The sequence below is a fragment of the Macaca fascicularis genome, chromosome 6, assembly GCF_037993035.2.
Source record: "Macaca fascicularis isolate 582-1 chromosome 6, T2T-MFA8v1.1".
Classification (NCBI taxonomy): Eukaryota; Metazoa; Chordata; class Mammalia; order Primates; family Cercopithecidae; genus Macaca; species Macaca fascicularis.
Window position 1 is genome coordinate 70,430,131 of NC_088380.1, and position 12,224 is coordinate 70,442,354.

The 12,224-nt window shown below is 38.8% G+C and overlaps 2 protein-coding genes across 7 annotated transcripts in view; one reads left to right on the forward strand and one right to left on the reverse strand.

Annotated features, from left to right (window-relative positions):
* The window catches only part of SREK1IP1 (SREK1 interacting protein 1), a 50,763-nt gene extending 41,470 nt beyond the window's left edge, over positions 1 to 9,293 (reverse strand). For 2 of the 3 annotated variants that reach the window (XM_005557004.5, XM_065546316.1), the window contains exon 1: positions 9,103 to 9,293. In XM_005557004.5, coding sequence (XP_005557061.1) covers positions 9,103 to 9,115 — 13 coding nt within the window. In that variant the 5' untranslated portion in view covers positions 9,116 to 9,293. Of the gene's footprint in view, positions 1 to 4,094; positions 4,408 to 9,102 lie in introns of those variants that run through there. The other variant, XM_073993513.1, reaches the window with a different exon arrangement.
* Positions 9,294 to 9,520: 227 nt separating this feature from the next.
* CWC27 (CWC27 spliceosome associated cyclophilin) overlaps positions 9,521 to 12,224 on the forward strand; it is a 262,287-nt gene continuing 259,583 nt past the window's right edge. For all 4 annotated transcript variants that reach the window (XM_045393777.3, XM_065546311.2, XM_065546312.1 and 1 more), the window contains exon 1: positions 9,521 to 9,777. In XM_045393777.3, coding sequence (XP_045249712.1) covers positions 9,736 to 9,777 — 42 coding nt within the window. In that variant the 5' untranslated portion in view covers positions 9,521 to 9,735. The remainder of the gene's footprint in view (positions 9,778 to 12,224) is intronic.

Here is a 12,224-nt window from a genome sequence, read left to right on the forward strand (position 1 = left end):
GCTGATATAATGGCACTCAAAATCCATGTCAAACTGACTATAGTAGGGCTATACTGTGAGGCCCTTACTCAGCTAAGTTACCTACTTCCCTGCCTTGGGCTCCTGTGCAGTTCTTGGCTCCATTCCTTTTGGAAGTTTGCTAAGGCTGTCCAGAGTAATACAGTGTGCCCATCTCAAAATTTTCCTTTCTAATCATAACCTGCAATCCAAAAGGCATTATATAAAAACATATAAATTTGACATCGGAAGAAAAAACTGAATGGCAAAAACCACCAAAAGCAAACTCAAAAGACACATGGAAACTTGAGAAAAAATATTTGCACCTCACAGGACCAAAAAAGGGCAATTATCCCTATGCATACATCTCAGCGAATCATTAAGAAAAAGACCAGTAACCAATAGGAAAAAAATGGGCAAAGGATGTTCACAGAAACGGAAATAGAAATGACTCTGAAACATGTGGAGATATGCTCAGTCCTATTTAAAACAACAGGTAAAATGTACACTAAAAACTATACTAGTATTCCATTTTCACTTATCAGAATCGCAAAGATTGAAAAGGTTGAAGGAAGTGTAGGGGGGCATCCTCTCATACATTGCTGGCAGGAGCATAAATTAGTACTATCTCTTATGGAAAGCAAGCTGATAAAACCTGTCAGAATTACAAGCGTATATACCTCTCTGATACAATAGTCTCACATTTGGGAATTAGTTCTCCCAATTTATTTGCACAAATGCATACTGACTTATGTAGAATGTTATTCACTATAGCATTGTTTGTAATAGGGACAGAGTGGAAATAATTTAAATGTCAATACGGAACTGGCTAAATCAATTATGGTATGAAATAATGGGGATGGTCTTTATTTAACGATGTTATGATCGCTAACATATATTGTAAAAAGAAAAAAAGCAAGGTGCATAACAGTGTTAATGGCGTGTTGCCATTTGTATTAAAAAAAGGTGATAGAGTAGGAGCACTGTCTTCTCAGACAAACACCACCACTTTAAATTCCAGCTCCCTTTCTAGCCTCACGCATTTCAAGGAAATTACTTCTCTTCTAATTATAAGCAGCCAGAAAGAGCAGACAATAAAATACAGATAAGATAGCTCAGGCCCAAAGGGAGTTGGAGGGGAAGTCTCTTGAGCAACTGCCAAACTTCACCCTCATACAATGGGCCCCAGTAAAATAGTGGGCCTTAATAAGCACATTCCTTCCCCTTCAGGTGCACTAGGATAGAAAAGATAAAAGCAGACTTGGGGGATATGCCTGCAGCTGCAGAAAGATGTATGGGAACTGACACAGACTCTCCCTCACAGATAAGCACAAGGAAGAGACAGAGAAGCAGTCCAAGCCTCTGATAAACTCTCCCACCCTGAATCTTTAAGAACTTTTAGTTTGTAAGCAAGTGTGCCTCTCACCTAACTCGGCCAGAAGGCGCCTCTCAGGTTTGTTTTCTCTAAATAAATCTGTCATGACTGGCAAGCCATCTTTTCATGTTTCTTACCTCTTTCTTTAATTCTTACAGAAGATATTAGACATACCTCTGTAAGGATATACATTGGTTACTTGAAGAAAGAAAACTAAGTCCAGACGGAGAAAGAGTTAAGAGACATGTCACTATATACCTTTTGGCACCTTTAAAATGTGAAAGGTGATCAAATTACCCTTTCAAAAACCAATCTGGAAATCTCCCCCAAACAAAACTGTAACACTAAGAAAAGTAATTGTCAAGTAAATATTATCTGACAAAAGGCAATGATTGCATTTGTAAATTCTTCAGAGAGGCTACACTGCAGACTTTCTATAAAATTTTATCAACTCATGATGTCAGGAACAAATTTTAGAGGTCTTCATTCTTATACTTGCTAAATATTAAGGGCTTACTCTGAATCTAGTATTCTGTTAAACAACTTGGGTGGTGGTGGGAGGAATCAGGTAATTGGGCTGGTCCTTTATCTTTCAGTAACTTAAAGTAGCCACATAATTTTGAATACAACTCAGTGCTTACCATGATGTAGAGTTGCTAAGAGGTGCTCAACAAATACTTATTGATTTGAGGTTATAAGCTTAAGAAAATACAGTCATGTTTCATTTAATGACACGGATACATTCTGAGAAATGTGTTGTGAGGCACAACACAGAAATTTTGTCCTTGTGGCAATGTCACAGTGTACATAAACCTAGGTGATATAGCCTATATACACCTAGGCTCTATGGTATAGCCTATTGCTCCTAAGTCACTGTATAGATATTGCAGGCAGTTGTAACACAATGGTGAGTACTTGTGTATCTAAATATACCTAAACATTGAAAAGATACTGTAAAAATAAGAGTATTATAATCTTATGGGACCAACATTGTATATGCAGTCAGTTATTAACCAAAACATCATTTTGTGGTGCATGACTGTACTTCAGAAGTTGGGAACTGGCAACTTTTCTGGACCCCAGTTGCCAGCTAAGAAATATGCGTGTGCATATACACACACACTCAATTTATTTGTCAAAATTCTTCAAGCTGAACATTTGTGATCTGTGCTGTTTTTAAAACATGTAAATTATATCTTAGTAGTTAGCACAAAAGAAAAAAAATTTTAAAGTTAACAGTAGGCAATGAAGAAACAGAAAATACTGAGAAAACCAAAAAGAAGGAGCAAAAATAAAAGGACTGAGAAAAATTGAGAGAAAGATGGAGTCCTCAACAGTTGCTTGAGATTCGTCAGTGGTCACCAAAGGAATCTCATATTTGATTTTAATTTATTTCCTTGAAATTTTACAACACCTATCTTTCCGAAGTCAACAACTTAGTCACTGGGAACTTTAACAGTGATGCTTAGAACTTAATATTGTATTTTTCTTATTGTCTATTTTGGAATTTAGGGAAGCCAGACATTTTCATTAAAATATTTTTTACAATCGCTTAAATTTAAACATATACAGCTTAAGTAGCTAAGTTTTTTAGTACTAATTAGAAATTGCAATTACTTCTGTCACAGGATCCATTCTTTTCATTTTTAATTGGATTAGAGTCAATTAGATTAATTTTGTTTGGTAACAAGTTTTACATTTGGTTACTCCATTACGGTTTTAGTTACAATCTGGGGACCTATAAAGACAATTTCAGTTTCTTCTGCTTTTAAAATTCAAACTGCAGCCACATTTTATAAGTGGTAATATCTATTTATATAATACATATGTTCTGCTTAAGTTGATGCAAAGTAAAATTCCAAGTATTTTACTTTTATACCATTTATATTAAAAATTCATAGATACACTCCTTTCTTTGGGACTCCAAATATTGTACGAAAGTCAAAGTAGAAAAATCAGTAGAAAGTAGACATTTTTTACTAAAACATTAATACTTCATTAATTAATAAGATAATTTAAAAAACAAGCTAAATGAGTTTCTCAATGCAAGTATTCTGAAATAGCAGATGTCTTAATAGCCCATTAAAAATGCCTTCATAGGCCAGGTGTGGTGGCTCACAACTGTAATCCCAGCACTTTGGGAGGCTGAAGTAGGTAGATCACTTGAGGCCAGGAGTTCAAGACAAACCTGGGCAACATGGTGAAAACCCCATCTTTACTAAAATTTCAAAACTTAGCCAGGCGTGGTGGTGGACGCCTGTAATCCCAGCTGCTCAGGAGGCTGAGGCATAAGAATCACTTGAACCCAGGAGGCGGAGGTTGCAGTGAGCTGAGATTGTGTCACTACACTCCAGCTGGGTGACAGAGCGAGACTCTGTCTCCAAATAAATATATAAATAAATTAATTAAATTAAAATTTAAAAAATGCCTTCATAATCATTTGACTCCAAAGGGAGAAACAGTAAACCAACCAAAGAGCTGTTTAAACTACTGATATGAGTTTTATATTGATATGAAACATATAAAATTCTTTAGTCTACATGCCTCACAAAGTACAACTAATCCGTGAAGAAAAACGGTGTAAGAAGAGACAGAGAGGCTGGGTGCGTTGGCTCATGCCTGTAATCCCAGCACTTTGGGAGGCTGAGGCGGGCGGATCACAGGGTCAGGAGATCTAGACCATCCTGGCTAACACGGTAAAACCTGTTTCTACAAAAATTACCTGGGTATGGTGGCATGTGCCTGCAGTCCCAGTTACTCAGGAGGCTGAGGCAAGAGAATCACTTGAACCCGCGAGGCAGAGGCTGCAGTGAGCCAAGATAGCACCACTGCACTCCAGCCTGGGTGACAGAGCAACACTCTGTCCCAAAAAAATAAAAAATAAAAAAAGAAGAGACAGAGAAATTTGTTTAAGAGACAGAAATTTAATTACCTAATGAAACAGAATGAAGACTGTATTAGTTTAATCTGTTTAGTACTATTTCTGCTGCTGAGCAGAAATCTGCTGCTGAGCAGCAGAAATAGTACTCAACCCTCTAGTAATCAACCCTCTAATTATTCATTATTTACCTATCATGGGTATAACTTTGAACTCCATGTTAGAGAAGCCATAGGGATGAATCAAGCCCCTACGGGGATATTCAATCTTTTGGCTTCACTGGGCCACACTTGCATTGTACTTTTACAGCGCAGTCACACCTATTATCTCAGTGCTGTCACACCTATTATCTCAGCACTGTCACACCTATTATCTCAATTTTTGCTGGGTTTAAACAGTTTATGTCTTGCCATCCAACTTAATGGCACAATTTAACATTATTATACTTTGAAGCATCATTTTGAATTGAAAGAAGGTTAACATATCTCTAACAGTGGTGTAAGTTTAAGAGAATTTTAATAAGAGCTTAGAAATCACTTTTGTCCCCTTTCTTAAGTAGTATTTTCATGTATTGCTTAAAGTTTTATGAGGGTATAAACTATAGAATACACCGAAATACACTAACACTAACAATAGCTGATGAACTTTAAAAAAAAAAAAATCACACAAAAAAATCCCATAATGTTTTAAGAAAGTTTACGAATTTGTGTTGGGCTGCATTCACAGTCATCTTGGGCTGCATGGAGCCCATGGGAAGCGACACTATACTAGTTTACCTATGGTAATGCACTCACAGCTGTAATCCATGACAGAATGTGCCAGGTTCCATAAAAGACACAGAGCTCTATTTAGTAACTATGAAAAAGTGGCAGGCAAGAGTTTCAGCTAAGAGATCAGGAAAGCTTCCCACAGGCAGTTACAGGCAAAATAGGAGGTAATAACAAAGGCTCGTAGGTAGGAAAGCACTTGAGAGGTTCACAGAATAACTGGCCAAATCAGATTTTTGCAGGATTGTAGAATGCATGAGGGGAGTGGTGGAAGGAAAGAGTAGAAACAGTGATTTAGTCAGGCTCGGGAGTGTGCACTTCATTCTTGCAGAGAGAGATGGGGAGATTTGGCATTTTAACACGTTAGAAACTTAAGAAACCTTAGCCTTCAACTCTATTATAGAGACACAAAAACTGAATCTCCAAAAGGTTAAGTGGCTTGAAGAGAATTATAAAATTCACAGATGGGGTGAAGAACTAAGTTCATGCCTTCCAGCAATGGCAGGATCAGATATATGATTTGGGAAAATTATTTTAGCAGCAATGTGCAATACAGACTAGAGAGAAAAGAAATTACCTATAGTCTAGTTTAGGAATAAAGAGCAATTGGATGTAATTTAGAATTGTTCTATTACTAAGATACTATCATAATGTGTTTTAAAAATCTTATTCACTGTGATGTGCCAGACTGAAATGTTAACTTGGCCATAGAAAAACTCCCTACCTTGGCTATAGGCTTCAGTGAAGGAGATAACAAGAAACCAGTTTTGTGCCAACTACATCAGTAACATACATTGCCACTTGTGCCAGTTCAACTCTTCATGGAGAGTGGTGAATCACTGACATGAATGTTGGAGGCAATTTCAACAACTGTGAACAGGAAAAGCAGTTTTTCAAAGAAAGTAAATTTCACTGAAACCTGTGATCAAATATTATTTCTATAATAACGACTAAGAGTAAGATTTTCCTAAATGCCTACATTTCATTGTATTACCTACACAATGGTATAAGCTTATACACAATGCTATGAAAACACAGGTGAAGCACATGATCATAAAACAGACAAGGCTGATTTTTATGTGTGGTTTGCAGAAAGCAGCCTTGTTACTTTATAATCATACCTTGTCATAATCACTAGCAGGACCACCCCAAGAAATGCCAAACTGAATCCATTAAACCTAAAATTAAAGAGCATAACATAATACTTGTCCTCCTTCATGATCACCTTGAAAGGTTTAGATTAGTCCTATTTTCCTTTAATACCCTGTCTGGATCGATCATCCAAGAAATTATCTTATGATTTTCTGTATCTGTATTTTCTAATGACACTTGCATTGTACTTTTACAGCACTGTCACACCTATTATCTCAATTTTTGCTAGGTTTAAACAGTTTATCTATACCTTATCGTCTAGCTTAATAGCACAATTTTACATTATTATACTTTGAAGCATTATTTTGAATTGAAAGAAGGTTAACATATCTATAATACTGGTCTAAGTTTAAGAGAATTTTAATAAGGGTTTAAAAAATCACTTTTGTCCCCTTTCTTAAGTAGCACATTTTCATATACTGCTTAAAGTTTTATGAGTGCACAGACTATGACACTGTTTCCTCCAGAGTGCCCATATCACACAGGTGCCCAAAAGGCTTGCTCAAGTAATGAAATGGGCAGTTATGACAACAGGTCAACTTTGAGCGCAGCTGTGTGGTACAAAGATCACCAGAGCTGATTTGGCCTATCAGGATGCCTAGGCAATCTACCGTGTAGGTTTATCTTTCGCGGCTGGCCTCTTAGATATTGACCAGGCTTCAGCCACAGACCTTCCGTTCACATTCTACACACCATCTAAGCAGAGTGCTCCACTCCCATAGCCTTACCTCCTATTATGTGTGTGGATAACACCCAAATCATTGTCTTTGACTTCTTTCCTGAGCTACAAATTATATCTCTTACTATTAACTATTTGTATTCCTATGTCTGACTAACCTCAACACAACAAGCCCCAAATTGGATGTCATCATCCCCTTAACCCCTGCCCCTTGTGAGGTGTTGTCATATCAGTAAATAGCCCCACCCAACTGCTTAACAGTAAAACCCAGGTAAACCTCATTTCCTCTTTTACTTACCCACATTGAATCAATCATCAACTCCTAGTGATTCTACCATCAAAAATGTATCTTCAATTTATCCGCTTCTCTCCTTACCTGTTGAGACCACATCTTAGCCACACATTATCATAACTCACCAGAATTACTCCTAACTGGTAAACTTTGTCTCCAATCTACTTTCTAGCCAGAATTATCTTTCCAAAATGTGAATCTGCTTTAAAACCCTTAAATGGCTTCCTATCATTTGTAGGATAACGCCAAACCTCTTCTCATGGTCTACAGGTCCTTAAAGAGCTGGAAGCTACCTTGGAAGTTAACCTATACAACGGCAAAATGAATGACGCGCACAGTCTAGAGGAACCAGACTGACCTCTTGCTTACCAGCTGCCTCATAATAGACAAATTACTGGATTTCTTTGTCCCTCAGTGTCCTCATCTGTAAAATGGGAATATTAATACTCATTTCAAAGTGTAGTTATGAATATTAAATGAGATAGAATACAATGTTTGATACAGTATCTGACATATTTGACACATAAATATTAGTCAATATTTACTACAGTTACTATCTCTCTACTTAATTTCTCACTTATCTCCTATTTGTATTTGAGTTCCGTCCATAGAAAACATCTTCCATTTCCTCTTCTCACATATTTCCTCTTCCTTTACGCATCCAGTTCCTCCAACTGCACTATCCTCTCCCTTCAAGCCACCCCTCTTACAATTTAGATGACCTCCTAAGTGCTACATCCTTTGGAAAGTCCTTCTGCCCATCCTGAGTGTCTGGTGGCCTTACTTTGTGCTTCCTAAGGTCTTGTATTTTCCTTGTCATGGCACTTGTCCCACTTTGTATAAATTTCTCTCTCTTCACTGCTAAATTATAAGTTCTGTGTGAAGCGTAACCATGTCTACCTTGCTCACCACTGTATTTTCAATGCCTAGTACCAGTGCCTGGCACACAGTAGGCTTAATAAAGAGTATATATTTCCTCTCTCACAGCTCCAGATGTACTCCTTCGCAAACTGCAGTTAGTACAAAAGCACAGTGTTCCAGTAACAGCTATCTGCAGAAAGATGTTCAAAAAGGCTGCCACAGAACAAAGAATCTGGTCAAATAATACTGGGAAGGGCAGGTTTAAACAAAGTTAGGGCTCTGAACCATAGTAATTCTCAGAATCTTTTCTATTACTAAGGCGCACTGTGAATTTCCAAGTTGGGAGGTGGGGTGTAGGAGTGTATATTTCTGAAAATGTCTCCTGCAACCACTGTTCTGCAGTGGCAAAGCCAGTTTGAGGAGACGCTCTCAGCTACTAGAACTTCCAAGTAAGCTGGTAGTTGAGGAGAGAAAATCTTTTAAGTAATTATTCTGCAGAGTTCACCGTTTTTAGGTCAGTAACTTCTGGACACAGAATTTGAGAGTTAGAATAAATCTTATATATAATTCAACAAAGCTCCTTCTTTTTATAAGGAAACTGAGGCCCAGAAGCACAAAACGACCACTCTATGGCCACGGAGCAGCTACATACAACAGGAAGAGCTAGGAGTAGAACCCGGACACCCGGTGGGTCCTAGCGACTTCTAGGACAGACGACGCCTCTGGTTACCTGGGTCGGCCAAGTGTTCCCACTTCAAATTTTAGTTTTAAGCCATACCACAGTTAAGGTAGTTTTTCTTGGCTGCTCGCCCCCTTAGGCCCACAGTTACAGTCTCCCCCTCCTCCCTCCCTTCCACAATACACTTTCCCTGTAATCCCATGCAGCTGGGGCTTGGCTCCTGGGGGAAGACAGTTACTTTCTTTCCTTCAGAGTGTATCTTTGGAGTGTAAACTTTTTCATGTAAACAAAACAAACCTGTGAATTTTAAGGCCTCCGCCTAAGTCCCCATAGGCACTGATCCCCACACCCCGCACCCTACCCTACCCTCCCTTGTGCTCCCTTCGGATCTCGGACGCAGAGGCCCTGTAATTGCTCCTTACCTGGGACTGCCATGACGATGGTAAGGGGTCACTTGAGCCTCCGGCTTTCGAAGTGGCGCTTGCTTCCCGCCAGCTGCGAGAACAAGGCACAGCCAAAGCGCCGTTTTCCTTCCCCCAGCGCAGCAGCACCTTCGCTACGGTGAGGAAGGCCCTTTACGTTTCTAGCGGCAGCAGAACCAGTAGACGCGGATGCAGTTTCCGGACGAGTCATAGTGCAGAAGACACATGGTCCGAACCATTACTGATAGTTTTTTTTGGGGGGGGTCAGTTTGATCTGCACACGCGAGTAGTGTAAACACAGCCAAGACTTATGAAGTGTCCCTTCTAATATTGTAATACAAATTACATTAAGCTATAATAACTTTACAGACTTCTCTCGTTCCCTGGAGTACACTGGAATAACCCTTCTCAGGGTTAGCGGTGCTCGGGTCCGGTAACAACATGGCGGCGTCCGTGAGGGGCTCCTTTAGGCAAGGGTAGTGTTTGGTGTCCCCGTCTTGCGTGATATTGACAAACTGAAGTTTTCCTGCACCACTCGACTTAAGAAAGAGTGTACTCCTAGGCGGACAGCTTTAGTGACCGGCCGTCCGCTCTAATCCCTCATAAGGAGCAGAGTCCTTTGTACTGACCAGGATGAGCAACATCTACATCCAGGAGCCTCCCACGAATGGGAAGGTGAGAGCCTCATCTAGGGAACTTGGGGTCCTGGGATCTCCAAAGTGAGATTTCCCAAATTTGGGGTGGGGGACGGGTTTCGGGATCTCGGGGTAGGAAGAGACCACGATAAGTGTTGTCTTTATTCCTGCATGTGGACAATGTTGCGTCGAAACACTGAAGTTTATACTTTTCAGGACGTACTTGAAAAAGTCAGGTGGAGATTTCTCTACCTACCAGCATTCCGGTCCTGTTTTCTGCTTTAAGCCAGCTCATGCAACCGATTTCTAGAGTCTTAGGTTTTTAAACGTACATTTCTGAGTTTGATATATTCTTTGCTTAACTTTGAGGTCATTCATTCTGCATTTCTTCTGCAATCATTAATTGAACGCCTGCTAGGCACTGGGCACTGTACTAGGCGCCGGAGATACAAAGATGGATGGGTAAGGTAGTTGTTTTCCCGGAAGAGCTTATAGTTTAGTTTGTGAGACAGGTAAACAAAAGCCTGTATGTCTGATAAGCGTGCTTGTGGAGAAGAGACCAGGTTGCTATGGCGGTACTGAGTAGTGAACAACTGGGAAAGTTAGGAAAAACCTCATGGAAAAGGTATCTTTTGAGCTGATTTTAAAACCTGAGATGACTGTCAGTCAGAGAAAGTGGGAAATGGGGACTGTTACCACATTAGAGTGGGGAAAGGTTTCTCTAATTGATTTGATGGCTAATGTATGCCAATTCCCATCCAAGGTGTTTGTGTTGAAGAGTCCGTTGTGGAATAACTGTCACCTGAATTCTTAAATTGAGACCTAGCCTATCTCATATGAAATTTGATGAATCAGCATATTGGAGAAAATGAGATTTAAAGTATATAGTTGAATTAAGATAAGCTAAATTTACACAACATACCATCCTGTTCGTTACATGATTACATCATAAATAATTTATGCAGTCTTTTATTCATTGACATTTGATAATATAATGAGAGCAATTTAAAAGCAAAACCAAAAATGCTGTAATTCCCAGCAAAAATTTAATGGGTATTTTGGGCAGCTCAATTCTTTCAATTCTTTGAACTTCTCCTGGGCATTGTAGGTTACTGGGTCCATCCCACCCCTCACCTATCTTATTTAATATCAATGTGAAAACCCAAAATACCTACCTCCTCCTATTTCCAAATGTTTCTTGAGGGCAGTATCACCCCCAGTTAATAAATACTGGTAGAGATTGAATAGATTTACCATACTGCCAGACAGGGCGTTCACACTTGCTGTTCCTCTGTTTAATCAAGTGTTGACCTTAGCAAAGAGTCCTTTCTTACCTACTTTCTATGAAATAGCAAACTTCAATCATGCCTTGCATCCCAGCATTCTCTGGCCCCCTTAACTTTTTTAGTTTTTTTCCATGGTATTTATTAATTATTTGGTATTACTGTATCCTTCCTCCTACCTTCCCCCTATAGAATGCAAGGAACATCAGGGCAGAGACAAGCATCTAGAACAGTACTTGATACATGATAGAAGGAGTTCAGTTATGTATTGAATAAACGAATGGATGGATGAATTAATACTATATTTTTCTTAGTTTTTTGAGGAATATTAAGCATCAGTGAGTTTGAGGTTACACTGCTGCTGGTCAAGGACAGACTTAATTGCTTTGTTGTAAAGGAAGATTTGACATGGTCACATAGATGAAAAGCTTTAACAAGGATATATTCCTGAATAGATTATTCATTCAACAAATAATGATTGAGCAAATCAATTGCCAGGCTCTATGCTAGGTTTTAGGGATACAACGGAAACAAAAAAAACCACATTGTCTGAGTTATCATGAGTTAATTGAGTGAAGTATACATTGACTGAATAATCATGCAAATAAATGTTTAACTACAAAATGTGATAAATACTGTCTTCTGAACAGAAATGGGCTGAATGATAACACAAGGGCCCAAGTTTTCATCCAAAAACAACTTGGGACTTTTTCCACCATAAGGCTCATCAAAGATATTAAAGCTTCTAAGTTCTGTAAGGTTGAGAGTGTGGACAAAAATTTGGTGTGTAAAGAATTTGAAGCAAATGTAATAAGTCTGTTCAATGAATGTTTATTGCCTTTACTATCTAATGGTACATTAGGTACTGAAAGGGTACAGAGACATTCAGAGTAAATGGGACAAAATTCCTCCCTTCAAAGTGCTTAGTATCAGCTTGGGAAGTAATTGATAATGATACCAGTGCTTGGTCCCTGGTTGTCCATAAATGTTCTGTGTTTTGCTGTAACCCTAGCCCCTGAAGATGAGGCAAAGAAATATAGTACTTGATAGAAATTTTTTAAGCATAAGAGGTAATTCCCTGAAGATGAAATTTCCACATATTATGATCACTTATTCTAAATTGTGTCTGGCATCTTCACTTAGCATAATGTTGCTTTCAAATGATAGGGGTCTGTCTTATTGTTGTACACACTTAGTTTTTAAA